Here is a 20,097-nt window from a genome sequence, read left to right as displayed (position 1 = left end):
GAAATAAGTCCCGTGCGTCCTCACAGCGCATGTGTCTGCCGCCCTGCCTGTGCCAGGAGGCAGGATGGTGACCCTATTTTCGAAGCAACTCAGAGCGCTTGCGCCGACCCCGCCTCCCGCAGCCTTTGTGCGGAAAGGAGGACGTCGCGCCTGCGCAGCGGGTGGTGGGCGTCGCGTCCCCTCAGGAATCATGGAATTGGCCGAGCATTATAGAAAGGTAAGCGATTGTACCTCAAACCTGGGGTGGTTTCAGATAGTAGGAGAGGGAAGTCCCACTAGGGGGCGCCAGAGGCACCAGGATTGCACACGTGGATCACCGTTTAGCGCTGCTCGACCAGGAGTTCTTACTTCAGACATGAAAACTTCCAAGTTAACTTCCTTTTAGTATAATGTCAGCGGATCAACAAAACTGTGGGTCACTCATGCTCTGTGGCAGTCTATACACCGACTTTAAGGGAAATGTAAGCTTCTACTGCTCTTGCTCTCCACCTTCTGCCCTGGAGTGTCCCTCTATTTCCTTCTCAGTTTCAATATCCTACGGATCGCTTAAGATGGAGCCCAATTCTAATCTGCCTTGAAACGGTCTCCGACTGTCCTGAGTCTTTGTTAATCTGTTTCTTGGACTGGACAGTTTAGCATTTACTTTTCTGTGTCCTGTTCCCTCGTTCCCTGAGGGCAGGTGCAAGGGCTTAAATATCTATGGCACATATTTCATAAACTGAAAAGTGCGTAACTTGACCCTTGCCTTCTAATATCTTAGACTCTTGTCAGATTTTCACACACACACAAAATCGTATGAGCAACGAACATACCCAATGTGTCAAGAATACACTGGTTTTCTTTTTCATTGAACCATTTAAAAAGTGGAAGGAGTTTCTTGTTTGATGGACCCAGGTAACAGTCATCAGAGTTAAATATAAATTTGGTCTCTGCCACTCACTGGCTGTGTGACCTTGATCAAGTACCTAAACTTTCTGAGCCTCTTTTGTAAAATAATATTTCCTAATAGGGTTGTCTGAAGGAAATGTTATGATGTATGTAAAACACCTAGCACATAATATAGTAGGTGTTACCACTGAATGGCAGGATGTTTAGTAGTTGGAACTCAGTGTAAGGAAGAATTTTAGTAAATGTTTTGAAGAAGGGGAAGGGATATGCTAGGTTATTACATGAATGAATGTGTCAGTTGGTTTTGATCTGTTGTGTTATATTCCTCCAGCTTTCAAAGTCAGTATCTCACATAATACTCATAACAACTGACAAAAATTCTCTCTTTGACCACACTCTAGATGGGCTCCTCTGAGGCCTCTTCTTGACTAGGCCTGTCAACTTTGGCCTATAAAGACGCAAACACTAACATAGTGTCTAACAGCTCAAGGCATATCCCAAGGATGACCCTAGCTCGCCTTAAAGCACCTGCCTGAAAAAACTTAAGTTTGTCAAAAAAATTTACTTTTATTCTGGCCAACACCTGGGCCTGCGTCTCCCAGCCTCTGTGGGAGAGGATAAGCCCTAGTTGGCAAACCCAAATGAGTTTCACAGGGACCAACCCTCCCTTCCCGGTTTCTGTAGTTTTTCACTGCCCTGACTGTGTTGAGATGGACTCACCCTCTTCCCTGCCCCTCATACTCCCTTTAAAGAGCCCAGAAACCTCTGTACAAACGGAAGTTAAGTTCACTGCGCCCTGGACCCTGTTACAGTAGTAGATCACTGATTAAATCCGTCCTGACCACTTTAACTAGCATCTAGCTTTGAAAACAAAGACCAAGCTTTGACACAACCCTGTGAGATAAGTTTTGGTTCTTTCTCCATTTTACAGAGGAGACAGCTGAACCACGACTATTTTGAGTCTGGTGGAAAACATTCCAGAAAAGAAGAAGAGTATGTAATTTGAGCAAATAAGTTGTACCCTCAGAAGGCACATTTCTGTCGTGCTGTCATGCCCAGTAAAATGGCTGGTTTGTTTTGTGTCTCAAGAGAGACCAGGTTGTTTTTTCACTTAGGTCTCTGAGTCTGAGTCAAAATAGTCCTGCTTCCTAAGCATTTTTCAGGAGAGCAGATTTACACACCTGTGGCCCCCTGGATCTGAAAGTGCCACTGGGTTCGTGATGCCTCTGGGTGCACGGTTCTCTGCCTTCATCTTTTGGAGATTGGAATAGCTGCTGGGAGTGGTGGAGAATGGAAAGAAAGCCCTGCTGATCCTGAGAGGGGCGACCCGGTATATGGACCCGGTATATGGCAAAGTCCTTCACACGGCCCGGCTGCCAACCACTACACTCCTCTGTTCTGCGAGACTGACTCTTTTTCATCCTTAGCTCACGACTTAAAAGTCACTTGCTCAGAAAGGCCTCGTGTGAACACCCCATCTAACACAGCACCCCTGGCATTTTGGAACGGATGGATCAGTTTGACCCCAGCTGCTAATTAGTCTTAACATCACAAAAAGAAAGACAATCAGACATTACATGCGTCTGAAAGTCATGTGATAGGATTATCACAGACACACCTATGAAGTATTTTTGTCAAAAAATTGAACCTGAGTCTGATCAAGCCATTAGATCCAATGGAGGTAAAAAAAAAAAAAAAAAATCAGAAGGTAGAGGAAGATGTTAAGTGAAAACTGAGGTTGCAGTTAGCAAAACTCAGTCTGGGGAATTCTACCAGAATTCATGACCTTGTTTCCTCAAAAAAAAAAAAAAAAAGAAGGCAACAAAGACTTTTAATGTGCAGTGTTTATTGGATTTGATTTGGGTCCAGTTTACACAATCATAAAAACTCATCTATGATAATTAGATACTTTCAGTATTAACTGGATATTTGATGATATTAGCAAATTGAGGGCAATGATATGTTGCTTACGTTTTATTAAAAGTACACCTTGAAGATACATCTAAAGCATTTATGAGTGAGACTATGATATTTGTGGCAGGAGGTTGAGTTGGGGGTCAGTAGAAAAGTACCAGTGAGTATAAATTTCACACTCTGCATATTTTAATCTTTGTATACATTATGCCTGCTAACATAATCAGTGCTCAATAAATATTTATAAAATTAAGTATGCCGAGGCTAAAAATCATTTTAACATTGTCTGCTATTGCTATTGATACTTCCCATTACATATCTTTGCCTTTCAGGTAAAGTTTATGCCTTTCCAGTTGTTTTTAACTCTGATTCATAATAGAATCTCTTTTAGGGAGCTTTAAAATTTATATTGGGTCTATAGAAAATATTTTCAAAATGAATGGAAGATAGGCTATCTCAGCATAGAAGTAATACCTATAAAACAAGAACCAAAAAGAAATTTTGGCACTGAAAATTCCATTATCTCATATAAAAAATTCACTTGAACATTATTAACAGAGTTTGAACATTGGAGAAGAAAGAATGCGTAAACTTGAAGAGAGAGATTCAATCCAGACATTGAATCTGGAAAGGAGAGGTAAAAAGAATTGAAGGAAAATAAGAAACAGTCTTGGTGACCTTTGGGACAATATCATGCAATATGTTTGGAATTGGAGACTGAGAAGAAATGGCTGAACAAATGAGCAAAAAATGGCTGAAATTTTCTCATATGTAGTGCAAAACATCACACATAAAGAAGCAGAAAATCTGAATAACACAGTATCTATTAAAGGATTTGACTTCATTTTCAAAGCCTACACACACATACCCCCCCCCCCCAAACAAAACAACAACAAATAACCTTCAGGTCCAGGTGGTGTCTCTGGTCAATGCTATCAAACATTTATGAAAGAAGTAATACCAATCTTATACAACTCTCAAGAAAATTGAGCTTATTGTATAAGACTAGCAAAATGCTGATACCTAAACCTTATGAAGACATCACAGAAAGAGAAAATTATAGACTAATATCCCTCATGAATACAGACCCAAAGTCTTGGCAAATCAAATCTAGCAATATGTGAAAAGGATAATCCATTATAGCAAGTGAAATTTAGCCCAGAAATGCAAGGTTGGTTTAACATATTAAAGTCCATCAATTTGATTCATCATTTTAATAAAGGAGAAAAGCCATATGATCATCTCAATAGATGCAGGAAAATATCATTTGACAAAGTTCAACACTCATTCATGATAAAAATTTATATCAAACTAGGAACAGAAGGGAACTTAATCTGATGAAGGGTATCCATGAAAATGCTACAACTAACCGCATATGGAATACTGATATGTTGGGTGCTTCCTCTTCAAGATTAAGAGTAAGACAAGCATGTCTATTTTCACCATTTCTATTTAACATTGTACTGGAAATCCTAGCCAGGGCGATGAAGCAAGAAAGACAAATAAAAGAAGAACGAAGACCGCTTTCAGTTATAGACAATATGATTGCTGATGTAGAAAATCCTAAACAATCTATAAAACAACAAACTAGAAATACAGAAATTTAGCAATATCATAGGATATGAGGTCAATGCACAAAAATCCATTGTATTTCTGTGTAGCAGCAGAAAAACAATTTGAAAAAAAAATCTAAACCAATTCCATTGACAATAGCATCAGATACATTTACAAAAGTTGTGTACAACCTGTACTTAGAAAGCTTACAAAATATTGTCTAGGTTAGGTAAGAAAGATCTGAAAGAAAACTATCTCGTGGATTAGAAGACTCAATACTGTTAAATGTTCTCACTGATCACATTGAATGCAATGCCAATTCCTACAGGATTTTTTAAACAGAATGTTTTAATTTATATAAAACTTATACGGAAATATAAACATTTTGGGGAGAAAAAAAGTTACAGGATCTAAACTGCCTGATTTCAAGACTGACAGTAAAGCTACGGTAATCAAGACAATGTGGTATTGGCATGAAGATGGACAGATAATAGATCCATGAAACAGAATACAGAGTCCAGAAGTAGAACATACATATGGTCAATTGAATTTCAATTAAGGTAGGAAGATTATTCAATTCAATAAATGATGCTGGAACAACTGGATAAATGAATGGGGAAAAATGAACTTTAACTCCTACTACCCCAGCCACCAACCCTGATACAAGGGGTGGAGGCTCCCTGGGTTCCCTTCTCTCCTACCTACTCCCCAGCCCTTCAGTCGTCCTGTGAGCAGGGCCAAGCCTTGTGTGGCTTTCCAAATACTGGATTCCCTCCAGTGGGCCCAGCAGAGCGCTAGGTGTGTAGGAAGTATGGGACCCACGTGGGGACCCTGTCTTGGCCCATTTGGTTTCATGTGCCCATTAGTCTCCAGCAATTCTATTTCCCAAGGGCTTTAAAGAATCTACAGGGAAGGAAAAGCAGGAAGAAAGGCTGAAGTGGCTTCCTCCAGCTTGCCTGACTGCAAGAGCAGTAGGGTTGAGATAGCATGAAGGCCTGAATGTGAAAGACAGATAATGGACCTGGAATTACTGGAACACCAGAGGTGGTGATGGGGGAGGTCGGAAAACTACTGGAGACTTGAATTCAGACCCACCGATCGCTGTCTCAGTGACATTCATTCCGTTCACCCACCCGTTCATTGAATGAAGGCTCCGGCCAGGCACCTGGCTACTGCGATGCTAAGCTCAAGCTTCAGACTCGGAAGTGTGACACTGAAACAGAGCGGCAAAGTGATTCTGAATCAGTGAGGGCGGGAGGGGGCAGAGGCTGAGGGTGGGCGGAAGGCAGTAGTAGAGGACGCGAGGTAGCTGGAGGGGAGGGGGGCCTGGCCCTGGGAAGGGGTCTGATTCAGGAAGGGTCTTGAATGCCAACGATGGGTTAATTTCCCAGCTCAGAGGAAGATGAAGCTTCGTAACTCCTGGCACTGATTGCACAATACCAGCCTAAGTAAGACAAGGCGGGGCCACCCGCTCCTTTCATTCTAACAAGGGAAAGCAACATGTACGGACAGTAGTTGCCGCGGACCCCGGCAACTGGCAGTCTGCAGCCTCACGAAAGATACTGCCGATTCCTGATGGCTCTGTGGGCTGTCACCCCGCGGTGGCCGGGACAGCGAGCGCTCCTCGACCGCACTGGGCAGCGGGGACAGAGCGGACTGGCCGCCTCCGGCCCCAGGCTTCGGCTCCTCGGCCCCAGGGCTCTCATCCTCGTCATCTTGGGTGTTGTGCTGTCGGTGAGCATCCCCTGCGGGTCCTGGCTCAGGAAGGCGCGCCTCGTGGCCGGGATGGGGCGGCGAGGGGTGGGGGTTAGGGGACACGGCGAGGTGCCTGCCAGGGTCGCCTGGGGCTTGCCCCGGTTCCAGGGTCCGGCGGGACGGACCGGGGAGGAGAGGAAGAGCCCGCGCTCCGCCTCCCGGTCCGGCTGCCCCAGAAGTAAATTCCAGAAACAACTAAGAGGAATTGAAAGCTCCCCAGCAAGCCTCGATGTGGCCCTGACTTTCCCTCTCCTTAACTTACTTTCCCTCCCCCCTCCTCTCCCCTCCTTCCCTTCCTCCTCTCCCCTTCGCTTCCGTTCCCTCCCTTTTTTATACCTCTGTTTAAATTCTAAAACATGCTCATTGCATCTATTCTTCCCATAGAGTTTTACAAAAAAGGAATTTCTCTACCATCCCTTTCATTCAGCATCCCTTTCTGGCTGTGAGCAATTTGCCAGATTCCTTCCGGGAACTTTCTTCCACCGCAACTTACCAGGCTCACAGGGTAAACCAATAATCATACGGGGGCCCCAGGGGCTCTGTCTTGAGGAGAGCAGGGGTGTGAAGCTCTTATTTTGATTTCTATTTTGAGATTGAAACTGGTAAGGTGGTACACCCTGAAAAAACTCTTTACAGAAATATGTGTACACTTGGTCCAGGTTGATTGAGGCTCCAGCCAGTTACTCTTACGTCTTACACAAACAACAACAACCCCACCCCATCCCCACCCCTGCCCCCTCACCCGGCCACACACAACAAGGTTACAAAAATCCTAAAGTTGTATTTGGCCTGGAAATAGCACCTCCTGTCATTCCTATCCGAGCACCTGAGAGAGGTAGGGACACCTAGGGGAGGGGAGATGATTACAGTTTACAGATGAGGACGGCAGCTCACAGAGGACTAGTGTCTGGCCTGGGACTCAGCTCTAGAGAGCAACTGAGAAGAAGGGAAATGACTTTCAAAGTAAAATATAAAGACGAAAGTCTTTAAAGACTTCTGAGTTTCCCATGACGTGCATGAATAGCTGACCACCCCTCCAATGTATGCTTTTGGCCCCAATATTTTGTCAAGGGGGGGGCGGGGAGCAGGCTCTGGCTGGGGGCCTTGTCCCTGCTCTGCCTTGTCCTGCTTTGGTGTCTAGGGGACATTTGCTGCCTCTCCCTCCTGCTTCACTGTAGGTAGGTAGTGTGTCTTCTCTGGCTGCCTTCAAGATTTTTTTTTTTATAAGTGGCAGAATCAGACTTTGAAATCAGGGCTCGCCGAGCTTAAAAGTCAGGTGCTTAACTACAATGCTCTATTTCTAGGTTCCTTAGAGGAAAAGAAACACAATGTAGAAGCCCTGTCCTCAAAAAGCTTATAGTCCAGTGAAGAGAGGCTTTACATAAATACAATTAATGGCAGGCATTTAAACATGTGGGGAAAATGCAGAGAAACGGGAATTATGCATGCTGGTGGGAATGTAAAATGGCGCAACTACATTAGAATGTGTTTTACTCAAGGGAAATGAAAACACGTGTGCACACAAAGACTTGCAAATATATATCCATAGTAACATTACTCCTAACAGTAAACAACTGGAATCACCTGTGGGATAGGCAAAATGTGGTCCCTATATAATAGAATACAATTCAGTAATAAAAAAAAAATTAACTCATGACACATGCTGTATCATAGATGAACTTCAAAAAACATTAGGTAAGATAATCTAGACACAGAGACCACATTTATGTGATTCTACTTATATGCAATATTCCTAAAGGAAAATTTATAGAATCAAAAAGTAGAGTAGTTTCCTGGCACTGGCAGTAGAATGTAAGTGGTCAGGAGGGATCTTATAGGGAAGATGAAAATATTCTACAACTGATTTATGCTGATGGTTGGGCCACTCAGTAAAATTACTAAAAGTCACTGATTTGTACATTTTAAATGGGTGAACTTCATGATATATAAAATATCCCTCAATAAAGCTGTTAAAATATGGAAAAAAATTTTTTTTTCTTTCACACTGGTTTGCAGTGATTTGATTATGGTTTGCCTTGGTGTGCTGCTTCTGGGTGAGATCTGTTGGATTTCTTGCATCTTTGGGTTTAGAGTTTATATCCTCCTGGTAAGATTTTTAGGTATTATTTATTCAAATATCTTGTCAGTCCTTGCTCTTAGTTCGTGTTTCATTACACAGATGACAGAGTGCTTGATACCATCCAGAGCTAACTGACAGTATTCCCTTTTTCCCCGTTGTCATCTCTCTACATTTCATTTTAGATAACTCGTATTTCTCTCTATTCAGTTCATTGATCTTTTGCAGTAACTAATCTGCTGTTAATGCCATCCAGTGTATTTTTCATTTCAGATACTATAATCTTTTTAGTTTCTAGAATTCCCATGTGGGTCTGTTTGATACCTTCCATTTCTCTCTTGGTGTTGTTCACGTTTTCTTTTACATCCTTTAGTATATTTGTAAGATTTATAGTATCCAAGTCGTGATCTCTTTGTCTATTAATCCCATTACCTTTGTCTATTAATTCCATTATCTCTATTTCTGAATGGTTTTTATTGATGGATTATTGTCCTGATTATACGGGACATTTCCCTGCTTCTTTTCATGCTTAGCAATTTTTTATTAGATGATAGAAAATGTGAATTGAATTCTTGTGTATTTTGTTGTGTTCCTTTAATGCGATGGATATTGATCTGGTGCACAGTTACCTAATTTGAGTGTTGGTTTGATCTCCTAGGTTAGCTTTTAAACTTTATGCCTGGCCTATTGCTGCCTTATATTAGGGCTAATTTACTTAACTACTAAGACTTGCAGTGAACTTCTGAAAACTAGCCAGCGCCCATATTTTGCAGTCTGTCCATTCTGGTTAATGGGAGCATGAACAATTCCCAACCCCGGGCGAGCCTCCATCCTCATCCAGCCTGCTCATTTCCCAAGGTCTCTTCTCAGCCTAGGGTGGGTCCCTCCCATGCTTGCACAGATCAGCACTCACCCAGACCCTGGATGGGCCCCTCTGCACATCTCCAGAGCCCTCTCTGGGCAGCTTTTCTTCTCCAGTTCTCTGCCCTGCATTCAGCCTCCAGGAACTCCTCTCTGTCCCCTCAACAGAGGCCACAGGGCTCCCTCTGGTCCCTCCCTGAGCTGAAGCCTGGAAACAGTCCCTAGGCAGGACGCTGACGACAACCCTAGTCTCCCCTCCTCGGTGTCCTGGGGAGGGGCTGTTATTCACCCACCTAGTAGTTGATGAGCCCTTCACTCTGGGAGAGTCTGCGCCCTGGGGGAGGGAAACAAATGACTTTGTGTTTCTCCTGCTCCTGGGAGCTCACAGTCTGGTGGAGGAAATGAGAGCAGGCATCTAAGTAATAAAACAAGGTAGCATGAGGGAGGCAGGAAATCTCACCACTCTCGGCTCCCCTCTCCTACTGTCCTCAGAGGCCGTGATTCACAGGCAGCTGTGAATGTCATTTTTCTCTGGCAGACGTGAGGCCATGGAGTGCAAGACCTCAGGTTGTAGTATTGTTGGCCTGGAGGATGTGGTTTTAGTTAATATTAGCACCGTGGGAGATGATTACACTCTTTCCAGCCCGTGCTGAAATACAGCACTTACCATATGCCAAGCTGTGTTCACCAAACTATGTAGGAGCCCTTATTTGTCCTTGTTTTCAGCTGAGCAGTGTGAGACACCGAAAGTTCACTTGGTGGAGGGGGCTGGTCCAGGGCCATGAGCAGCCTCTGAGTTTCTGCTGTCTAATCACCGGGCCTGCATTCCCCTAGCACTGGGTCACTGCTGGAGGGGTCTCTCTGTGATGCCATTAAATGCAACCCCTTACCTCAAGAATGATAAATGTGTTTAGAGAAGAAGAGAAGGGGCTTTCTCAGAATTTTGAAACTATTTAGTGGCTTCCCTGAACTAGGAAGTTGATGGCAGTATTGTTAACCTAGCTGTATTTTTGAGTCTGAAATAGTCAACCACTCAAAACCACAAAAACTTCAGAAGCAGAACTCAAAACACAGGAAGACCTTGAGAACAAGTCTGATGCTATGTCCCAACAGCTCAGGTTAAGAGTGAAAGACAAACACTGTATGGTATTACATGTGGAATCTAAAAGATACAACAAACTAATGAATAAAACAAAAAAGAAGCAGACTCATGGATATAGAGAACAAACTAGTGGTTACTAGTGAGGAGAGGGAAGCAGGGAGGGGCAGTGTAGGGGTGGGTGGAGAAAAGGGTTATGGGATTATATGAAATCATGTATGTAAAACTTTTGAAAGTTCTAAACCACTATCGAATTTTAAACATCTTTCAATTTAAAAAAAAAAAGAGTAACAGGTGTAGATTTTAGGGTGTGAATGTCCTGGGGAGGAGAGGAACGTTGTTTCATTGACTCTTATCAGGAAATAGAGTGAAGCTCACACTTGACTCTATAACAGTCCAGAGCTGCATCACGTGTGGAAAGAGAGGTGGGGAGCAAAGGAAGGAAATCCCCACTCATGACTCATCTCTGGGTGGGGCAGGGTCTGCAGCCTCCGCACAGGTCTGAACTGAACACACCTTCCTGCTTTCTTGTTTCCTTCTCTATTTTGTGTCCAGGGCGGCCCTCTGTCTAGCTCCTTTTCTGTCTCTCTGTCTCTTTCTGTCTGTCACACACACACATACACACATACACACACACAAGTCTGTGGGGCAACAAAGCCTCTGATCTTGGCAGCACCCTGGGTCCCTCAGGCGGAGAGGACTGACCCCACACTAGGAAGGCCCCTCCCCTCCCCCATATCACCCCTCCCCCAGTACTTCATTCTTGTCTCTGATTCTGTCCATGTGGACTTTTCCTTCCATGTCCACCAGTGTCCCTGCCACCTGTGGCATTGTCACCTCTGTCTCACTGCCCCTCTAGGCTCTTTCACATTGGTGACCTTGGGGGACTCTGTATCTCAGCTCTCTGTGGCCAGAACTGTCCTAGGTGGTGAAGGGCCATGTCTTGTCCCCACCGCCCACAGGCCCTGCACAGAGCTGCTCAGGAGGCTGCAGACATGCATCCCCTTAATGCGTGGGTGGCATGGATTCTAAGACACCTGCACTAATGCTGTGACGTCCTCGTCCTGTTCTAGAGGGTGTTTATGTGGATGGTGGGAAATATGACCAGCAGGTTGGGGACAAAAGAGACATAACTGAATGTCATGCTGAGGATGGCACGTCCATAGGCACCATGGAGTAAATTTCAAGTTTTCACTTAATATTACCAAAGATTTTTTTTTAAAACACCATTTGTAGTGTTAAAAGTGTCAAATCATCAGGAAAGACATCTTAATCATAAATTTTATGTGCCTGATAATAGAGCTTTTTTTTTAGAGCTTTAAAATACATGAAGCAAAAATTGATGAAATTAAAGGGAGATCTTATCACCCCTTTCTCAGCAGCTGATAGAACCATTAGATGAAAACGGTAGTAACAGTATCAACCACCTTGACTTAACTGACATTCACAGAACACACTTGCAATGTCTAATAAGACCCATTCTTCTTTGATGAACATGGTACTTACCAAATAGACCACATTCTGGACAATAAAAAAGTCTGAATAAGTTTAAAAGGAACAAAATCATATAGACTATATTCTCTGGCTTCAGTGAAATTACATGGCTAGTCAGTCAACAGTGATATCGAGGAATAAACCCCCCAAATTTGAATATTAATTAACATATTTCCAAATCATCTATGGTTCTTCTACGAAATCAAAGTAGAATTCTTTTATATTTAAAATAAATAATAATAAATATATACCACATGGAAATTTGTGGAATGCTGTTGAAGCAGTGCTTAGAGTCAAATGTGTAGCTTTCAATTGAAAACTCTCTATTAAAAGAATAGGGGGTTGGAGGAAATGGGGAGTGACTGCTATTAAGTATGAAGTTTCTTTACTGGGTGATGACAATGTTCAAAAATTGATTTTAGTGATGGTTGTACAACTCTATGAATACACTAAGAACAATGGAACTGTGCACTTTATTTTTATTTTTTTTTTAGGGCACACATTATTTTAAAATTTATTGTTTTAGTTCATTACAAAAAAAAAATCAACTCCAGCTATATGATAAGTTGCTCTTAAAAATGCAAACAACTTTGTTATAATAGTACTTTATATAAAAAGGAAGTTGTGCGATAGTTTGCAGGAAAACGGAATACAGTAACAAGTATGTAGGCTTGGGAATAGTTTTCAAATTTGCAGCAGATACCAAATAAATCTTATATGATTGACAGTTGTTTAAGCAAACAAAAGAAAACTCTGGTTCGAGCTATCAAAAGGATAAAGACAAAAGGCCCTTCTATCTCAAATCAGTCAGGTTTTAAATGGCATCTTTTCAGCATAATAAAGACGTATATAAAAAAAAAAGACAAAATAACTTCCCATTCTTAAACACTTCCTTTCAGTCATATATACTTTAAATAATCTTCTACTGTTTCTGCTGCAACTTTCGATGTTCAAAGTAAATCCACAGTGTTTTAATAAGTCAGCAGTAGGAGTAGGAGCATAATATAGTAGTTTCCCTGTTATTTCCAGAGTCTATAAAATCCCTGTGCTATTGCCAGGCAAGTAAACACTGAGGCTGCAAGATAACAAATTGTCTCAAGCTTCTCAGACTCCATCGGCATTTTTAAAGAAGCAATTTCAGTGTCAATTGTGTTACCAGTCCCTGAAATAATACTTCTGGTTGTGGTATCTTTTCTGATAAATTCTGTGGTTGCTTCCATAAGTTTCTTTTCTTGATCATATCTGTGACTCTGCTCCTTTCCAGGTTGATATCCAGTTTATTATCTGCTCTGATTCGACTAGTTTCATCTATCAGTTGTTGCTTAACTTGTTCTAATTCAATTTTCATTTTCTGGTTCTCTGCTCTCAGATTTGCAAATTCACTTTTCTCTAGGATGACCATGTCTTTCCTGATGGAGTCCAAATGAGTCATTAGCTGTTGTACGGTTATTTCCTGTTGAGCTTGAGTGTCTATCTCCTTTATAGATAGTATCCAAGCTGATATTTGATAAAATGGTTAATGCTGATACAGTTGTTTCTTCTTGTGTTTGTCAAATCCATGAGTTTCCAAGTCCTGAACCAATACATGGGTATCAAAATTTAATTTCCTTTGTCCTAAAGCAGTTATGTCCACTTGCCTCATATCATATCCTTCCTTGGTTGTGGTGGTGAAAAAGTCTCTCCGCAGGACAGGCGAGAAACGCCCGCGGGGAGTTGAAGCCCAGCGGCCCCCACTGCCTTTGGAACCCAGGAGCCGCCAAACCCGGCGACTCCGTGTGTCCTCGGTTTTCCGGCGGCCGGAGGGGGCGAAAGGCTAGATGGATAGCGCGCACAAGCTTCCGGGCAAGGTAGTTCTGGCACCGCGAGGATGCTGGGAAATGTAGTTTCCGGCCTGTCACAGGAACACCTTCCGGTGCAGGCTCGCACCGCGGTCCTGCAAAGCCGGGCCTCTTCACACACGGACCCACATTTCCCTAGCACGGTTCAGAGCGGCTCCGCTTCTCCTCCCGCCCCTTCCCAACTCTGCAGGCCGTTACCGCCCTAGGAAAGCTAAGTCTTGTTTGAGAAATTTCAGGCGCCCGTTCTCTGGCAACGAGGTGTACAGCTCAACAGTCAGGTCCCGACAGAAAGCCAGGGGCCATTAAGAGTTTAAATCGGTGGAACTGTGCACTTTAAAGGGATGAATTGTGTAATATGTAAATTATAACTCAGTAAAATTGTTAACGGAACAAAAGAAGAAGCTATCAAATCAGTGAACTGAAGGTCCACATTAATCACCCATAAAATAAGTCCAACTTAAACTCAAAAGAAATAATAGGAAGGAAATAATAATATGAGTAGAAATCAATGAAATTGAATACAAACAATGAAAGGAACTGACAAACCAAAAGCTGACTCTCTGAAATGATCAATACAATTAATAAAATACAATTAATAGACCAAATTTAAAAATAAAAAAAGCAACCAAAAATACCAATATCAAGAATTAATGGTGGGATATTACTACAAATTCTGCAGCTATTAAAAGAACAATAAGGAGATCTTATGAATAATTTTATGCCAATACTTTTGACAACTTAAATAAAATTGACAAATTCCTTGAAAAATCCTATTTAGCTAACAGACACAAGATGAAAAGATAATCTGATTTATTCTATATCTATTTATGAATTGGAATTCATCACCTAAAATCTTACCACAATGAAAAAGCAGGCTCGTGTAGTTTCATTGATGAATTCTATAAATATTCATGGAAAAAATAACACCAATCATACAAATTCTTTCAGAAAATATGAGGCAACACTTCTTCATAACCTTGATACCAAAACTTGACAAAGACATTACAAAAAATATATACTGATGAATATCCACTATAAATATACATGCAAAAAATCCTTTTTTTTGTTTTAAAAAAATCCTTAATTAAATAATAGCCAATTGAACCCAATAATATTTAAAGAAGATAATGTATCATGATCAAGTTTATTCCAGGAATTCAATTCCTGGGTTTTATTCCAGGAAAACAGTTGGATTAACATATGAAAATTAATCAGTGTTAGTCACTATATTAACAGTGTGAAGAAGAAAAACTATATGGACATGTTAACTAATGCAGAAGAAGCATTTGACAAAATCTAACACTCATTCATGATAAAAATAAAGTCATTACATTAGGAACAGAAGGGACCTACCTCAATCTGATAAAGTTCATGTATAAAAAGAACTACAGGTAATATCATTTAAAGTGGTAAAATATTGAATGCTTTTCCTCAGTGGCTGAGACCAAGACCAGGGGTGTTCATGCTGATCCGTCTATTGAGGATTGTACTCCGGGCCCTGGACATTGCTGTGAGTCAGTAGAGAAAGGCATAAAGACCAGGAAGGAAGAAATAGAACCATCTGCATTTGCAGGGAACAACACTAGAATTAATAAGTGAATCTAGCAGGTCACAGGTTGCAAGTCAGGGAATATAGGAGGCAGTAGGATTGTGTGAGCAGAAAAAGGAGACACAGCCATTGCCTGAACTCAGAGAAAGCCCAGTCTGGAAAACGGAGGAGTGGAGGGACACACATTAGCACAGCTGTCTCCACGTTCTTGAAAGAATTTTATGTGGAAGAAGGCTGCATTTTACCTGGTTTAGATCCAGCCAGTCACACTGGGCTCAACATAAGCTGTTTCCGTTTCAACCTTCTTCTTAAAATTTAACTTCCTAACTTAAAACAAATCTCAAATTACAGAAAATTGCAAAAACTATACTAAACACATTCCTTTGAGAACAAGCCAAGGACAGAATGCACATCATCCCCTTAATGCTTCAGTGGGGATTTCCAATGAATAAGAACATTCTCCCCCATAACCACAATACAACCTTCAAAATCAGAAAATTAATATCAAAAGCAGACCCCATTCAAATTGTCCAGTTGTCCCTATGAAATCATTTACTGCACAGAGATCCCATCCTGAACTCCTTTTTCATCTTTTTGGTATTTAGTGGGACATTGACAAGACTGTTTTTGAGCACAGGTTGTCAGGTACCTTTTTATTTTATTTATTTACTCATTTATATGGATATTAGACCATTTTATATTTTTCCTATGTGTCTTTCTGGCTGAATTGTGCCCCCCAAAATTCGTATGTTGAAATCCTAATCCACAGTAACTCAGAATAAGACTATATTTTTAGAGTCTTTAATTAAAAATATTATTCAATTTATTTAAACTGAAAAATGAAACTAAACAAAACAGGTCCTCCATTTCACATACACACACCCCACCTCTTGCAACCATGAACTATGAGCCTGGTTTTTGTTTTTTGGTTTTTTTTTTTGCTTTTTTCCCCTTTCTGTTTATGGAGGATGATTTTACTCTCTTTTGAACCAGGCTCACCAGTGAGATTTCTCCTTTCAGTGGGAGAGGTTTTCATAATAAGCGTTCCTTTTTCTTTCTCTTTATTTTGTATCATTAAATCTGACATGTACTGTAACAGACTTTGCTAGAACTTTTTTTTTTTAATCAAGTATTTGTAGCTGCATTGTGTCATCAAATGCTCATACACCCTGTAGGGTAGAAAGCCCAGGGCCAACAAAGAAGAGGGGAGAGATTCTGGCTTGAAAACAGCACTGTGGAGTCCATGGCAAGAGCCCACAGATATCAGAGGCTCAATGCAGATACTGGAGGATGAGAGGGAGGATAGGGAAAGACTATGGGAACTTGGAGGAGTGAGCTGGGGGGTTGGTAACTACTTGGCCCTGGCAAATTAGGGAGATGGGACAGTGCAGGGTGACTTAGACACCTGTCTCTGAGCCTGGTGACAGGAAATACTGGACTGTGAATGGTGACCCCAGTTTTTGAAATCAGGGCCCTGTTACCATGGAATCATGAAGATTAAAAATAGGACTTGGGTATACTCATCTACAAAATAAAGTGTTTGACCTACATAGTTACAGCCAGGCCACCTTCTTTCTCCTGGATGCCACTTACATAGAGAGGGGGGTTGCTATTTACCAGACTCCAAATATTCTATCATGTAGAACTTCAGGTTTATAAAATAAGAGTGATAAAAGTAAATTTAGACAACCAAGCTAATATACTGATTAATTGAGGTCCTTAAAAAGGAGTTCACAATAGGAAAATATGATGTTCATCCTTTGCTTCTAAATAAATACTTATTTGTAATTCGATAGTAAATTGATCATTAACCCACACTTACATGAATATGCCCAGGGCAAAAAGTCTCCAGGGTCTGGTTCATTCTCCCAGCACTTAAATCTGGAATGTGCAGGTCAATCTGACAATCCGCTGATTTTTCTAACAATTCAAGGCTTCATGGTTGACAGTTCACTCTCTACAATACGTCCTGGGCACCCCTTCTGTGCCTCGCAGGGCTGCCCGCGCTCGGCGGACCGTCGGGGGTCTCCTTCCTGGGAGTCGGTGTCGTCAGGCCTGCTGCGGGCCCTGATCAGTGAAGAGTGGGGAGGAGTAGCGATGGGGGTGAGCAGGAGGCAGTAGTTGGAAGGCTGGGGGTAGTTCAGAGTTTAGGAATGGGTGGGGCATTTTCCCGGAAGGGGGCAGAGACAGGAACTTTGAGCAGATACTTAATCTCCACCCTGCTCACCATAGAGTATTTGGGACATGCCCTGTCCCCGTTTCCCAATGGCGCAAACGCGACTGAATGAAACCGCATCCCGGGGTGTATCGGTCGCCAGAGCCGGGAGTCTCCCCATTGGCCTCGCGGGCCTCCGCTCCTGAGCCACATGTGATTGGCTAGACCTGGCTAATGTTTACATAAACCCGACCGTATAAAGTAGGCATTTGCTCATTCGTGCGCCCGAGTAGCGCAACCGCAAGGTATTCAAGTAGTGGCAGGCTGGGTCAGTAGACCTTAGACTCCAGTCCCGCGCATCTGCCAAGCGGCAGGGACAATCCAGTGCCCCACGAAAGACATTGCCGATTCCTGATGGCTCTGCAGGCGGTCACTCCGCAGTGGCCGGGACTGCGAGCGCTCCCCGACCGCACCGGGCAGCGGGGACAGAGCGCACCCGCCCTCTCGGGCGCCCAGGCCGGGCGCACCCCTGGCCTCAGGGCTCTCATCTTCACCGTCTTGGGCTTCGTGCTGTTGGTGAGTCCCCGCTGCGTGTCTTGGCTCGGGAAGGCGCGCCTCGCGGCCGGGAGGGAGTCCTGCCCCGATCATGGGGCATGTCGGGGCAGGACCCACCCGGGCAAAGTCGGGGTAAGAGCCCGGAAGGACCGACCGCGGCCCAGAAGACGAGTCCGCGCTCTGGCTCCAGGTCCTTGCGGGGTCCGGCCTCCAGACTGGTCTCAGGCCCGTCGAGCTTCAGAGAGTGGGAGATCGTCTTTTCTTTCTTTCTCTTGCCCTTTCCTCCTTCCAGATCCTCTTCACTCTTTCTCTCTCTTCATTTTGCCCTACATTTAAATTTTTTAAAGTTTTATTTTATTGAGTTATAGTCAGTTTACAGTATTATGCCCTACGTTTAAATTCTAAAACTCAAATCGATGAACTGTGTAGGCACCTCCCCCCCTGCCCCCACTGCTGCCTTAGCACCTTAAAGTTCCTTTCCCCTGAAAGATCTTTTAAGCTTGGGAGCAGTCTTTAAAGTTGCTTCCTGTTCTGGCACAATATGCTGTGCAGAAACTCAACCAGATTCTCACCACTTACTTTAGGAAGCCGGGTTGGAGGCTCTGGGTACGATTTACCGGGTCTTGGTGTGCATCCTGAAGACATTTATTACTGAAAAAAATGCGCACACTTTCACTGCTTTTCCAGATTGTTGGAGGCTCTTTTCGAAGTTTCTTTGTTCAAAAAAAAAGAGCCAAACAAGGTTACAGGAATCATGAAATGTATGTTTTCATTGAAGAAATTAGTGCTAGAATCAGAAAACCAATAATATTTTGTATTCATAAAAAATTTAGAATTAGTTTTTAAAATATCAGCTTGTAATAGGTAGGGCCATTTTGAATACTATTTGATGGATGGCTCTGGGTGGGTGTAGGCACTGTCAAGTACCCAGGTAGCCATGTGCACTGTCTATTGGGTAACTCCTTAGAAGTGGAATTGTGGTGTCAGTGGGTTAGATAATTTCATACTTTTGTTTAGGTAATGACGAACTGTCCGTCAGAAGAAGACTGTACCATTTTAACTCACACCAAGAGTCCACAAGTGTGCCTGTTTGCCTACACCCCTGCTACACTGAACTTGAATCCTTTGCTAGTCTAAGAAGTCAAAATGTGACAGACACATAGTGCTGTGGTTTGATTCCTCGGTGCCCGTGGAGATTTTCAAGGATCCATGACATCTCTAAGACTAAGAGTAGATGACCAAGAGACCCTAGATTAGGCAGCAGGGGAGGGGGCGGGAGGACTGCAGTCCCAGCTCTGCACTTGAATAGTGTCACTCAGGACCAGTTACTGCCCCCAGCCCTGCCTGTCATGAGATGAGGCCCATGTCCTCGGGCTCTTGGGAGGATGACATCAGATGAGGTCCAGAGCTGAGCTTGGTCCTCACCCAGGTCCTTGCTCTGCATGTGTGATGTGGCCCGATTTCTGTTCTAGGTCTTCCACCTCAGGTTTCTCTCTTTAGAAGTGGGAACTGTGAGGTTCAGAGGCTCAGAAGCTCAGTCAGGCCATATGAGTTCTAGGACTGCAGCTGGAGACAGCGGGCCAGCTCTGCCCCTTCCAGCTCTGGGGGACTCTGGGTTTCCGCTCCTTTATGTAAAGGGGAGGAGCTGAAAGTCTGCCAGGGCATGTGGAAATGGAGGCGCTGTGTGGGCGCTGTGTGAGGCTGTGGGAGGATAAATCACATCCTCAGGGCTGGTGTCAGTCTTCTGGTGCTGTGAGGGCCACAGGGTACATGGTATCCTCCTACCCGCTCAGTTGCTGCCACCTGCTTATATTGGCACCATGGTGTCAGCTCCCTTGGGTGGGGCAGGAGCTTTTGAAGGACAGGGTGGAGGGCTATGCTGGAGTGGGTCACGGAGGAACCCAAGGTGCAGCTGATGACAGTGATGGCAGTGCAGGGCCTCAGGCCTAGTGCATCCAATGACTTCAGATGTCCTGTCTGGTGAGCACCTTGCACAGGTGCAGTGTGAAGAGTGAGCAGGAAAGGTATCCATCCAGGAGGCTGGTCACCAATTATGCTGGCTGAGAAATCTCACCATCTGCTGTCAGTAGACCAGAGAACCAGGAAAGTGGGTGGAATAATTCAGGCCGAGTTTGAAGGCCTAAGAACCAGGGGTACCAATGTGTAGATTCTAGTCCAGGTAGAAGGTCTGAGAATCAAAAGCACCAAAAGCAGTAGAAGAGGGATGCCCCAGCTTAAGTGATCAGACAGGGCTGAATTCTCCCTTCCTGCGTTTCGGTTCCATTCAGGCCCACGAAGGACTGGATGATGTTCACCCATCATCCTGCTTTACTGAATCCACTGATTCATATGTTAATT

At 43.3% G+C, this 20,097-nt stretch overlaps 1 protein-coding gene, 1 long non-coding RNA gene and 1 pseudogene across 7 annotated transcripts in view; 2 read left to right on the top strand and 1 right to left on the bottom strand.

Moving 5' to 3' along the window:
* Window positions 1-15: 15 nt before the first annotated feature.
* On the top strand, window positions 16-3,055 carry LOC135320053 (uncharacterized). The gene is made up of 2 exons (XR_010379194.1): window positions 16-217; window positions 1,820-3,055. It is a non-coding gene; the product is annotated as an uncharacterized LOC135320053 (long non-coding RNA).
* Window positions 3,056-5,643: 2,588 nt separating this feature from the next.
* Window positions 5,644-20,097, top strand: part of LOC105102515 (tumor necrosis factor receptor superfamily member 10A) — a 31,413-nt gene continuing 16,959 nt past the window's right edge. For 4 of the 6 annotated variants that reach the window (XM_064482474.1, XM_031442213.2, XM_031442214.2 and 1 more), the window contains exon 1: window positions 17,467-17,760. In XM_064482474.1, the coding sequence (XP_064338544.1) occupies window positions 17,599-17,760 (162 nt within the window). In that variant the 5' untranslated portion in view covers window positions 17,467-17,598. Of the gene's footprint in view, window positions 6,091-17,466; window positions 17,761-20,097 lie in introns of those variants that run through there. The other 2 variants (XM_064482475.1, XM_031442212.2) reach the window with 2 other exon arrangements.
* On the bottom strand, window positions 12,168-13,905 carry LOC105103064 (coiled-coil domain-containing protein 90B, mitochondrial-like; annotated as a pseudogene).

Source organism: Camelus dromedarius, chromosome 36 (genome assembly GCF_036321535.1).
Source record: "Camelus dromedarius isolate mCamDro1 chromosome 36, mCamDro1.pat, whole genome shotgun sequence".
Taxonomy (NCBI): domain Eukaryota; kingdom Metazoa; phylum Chordata; class Mammalia; order Artiodactyla; family Camelidae; genus Camelus; species Camelus dromedarius.
The sequence above is the reverse complement of the archived record's forward strand: the minus strand, read 5'-3'. Positions and strand labels throughout refer to the sequence as shown.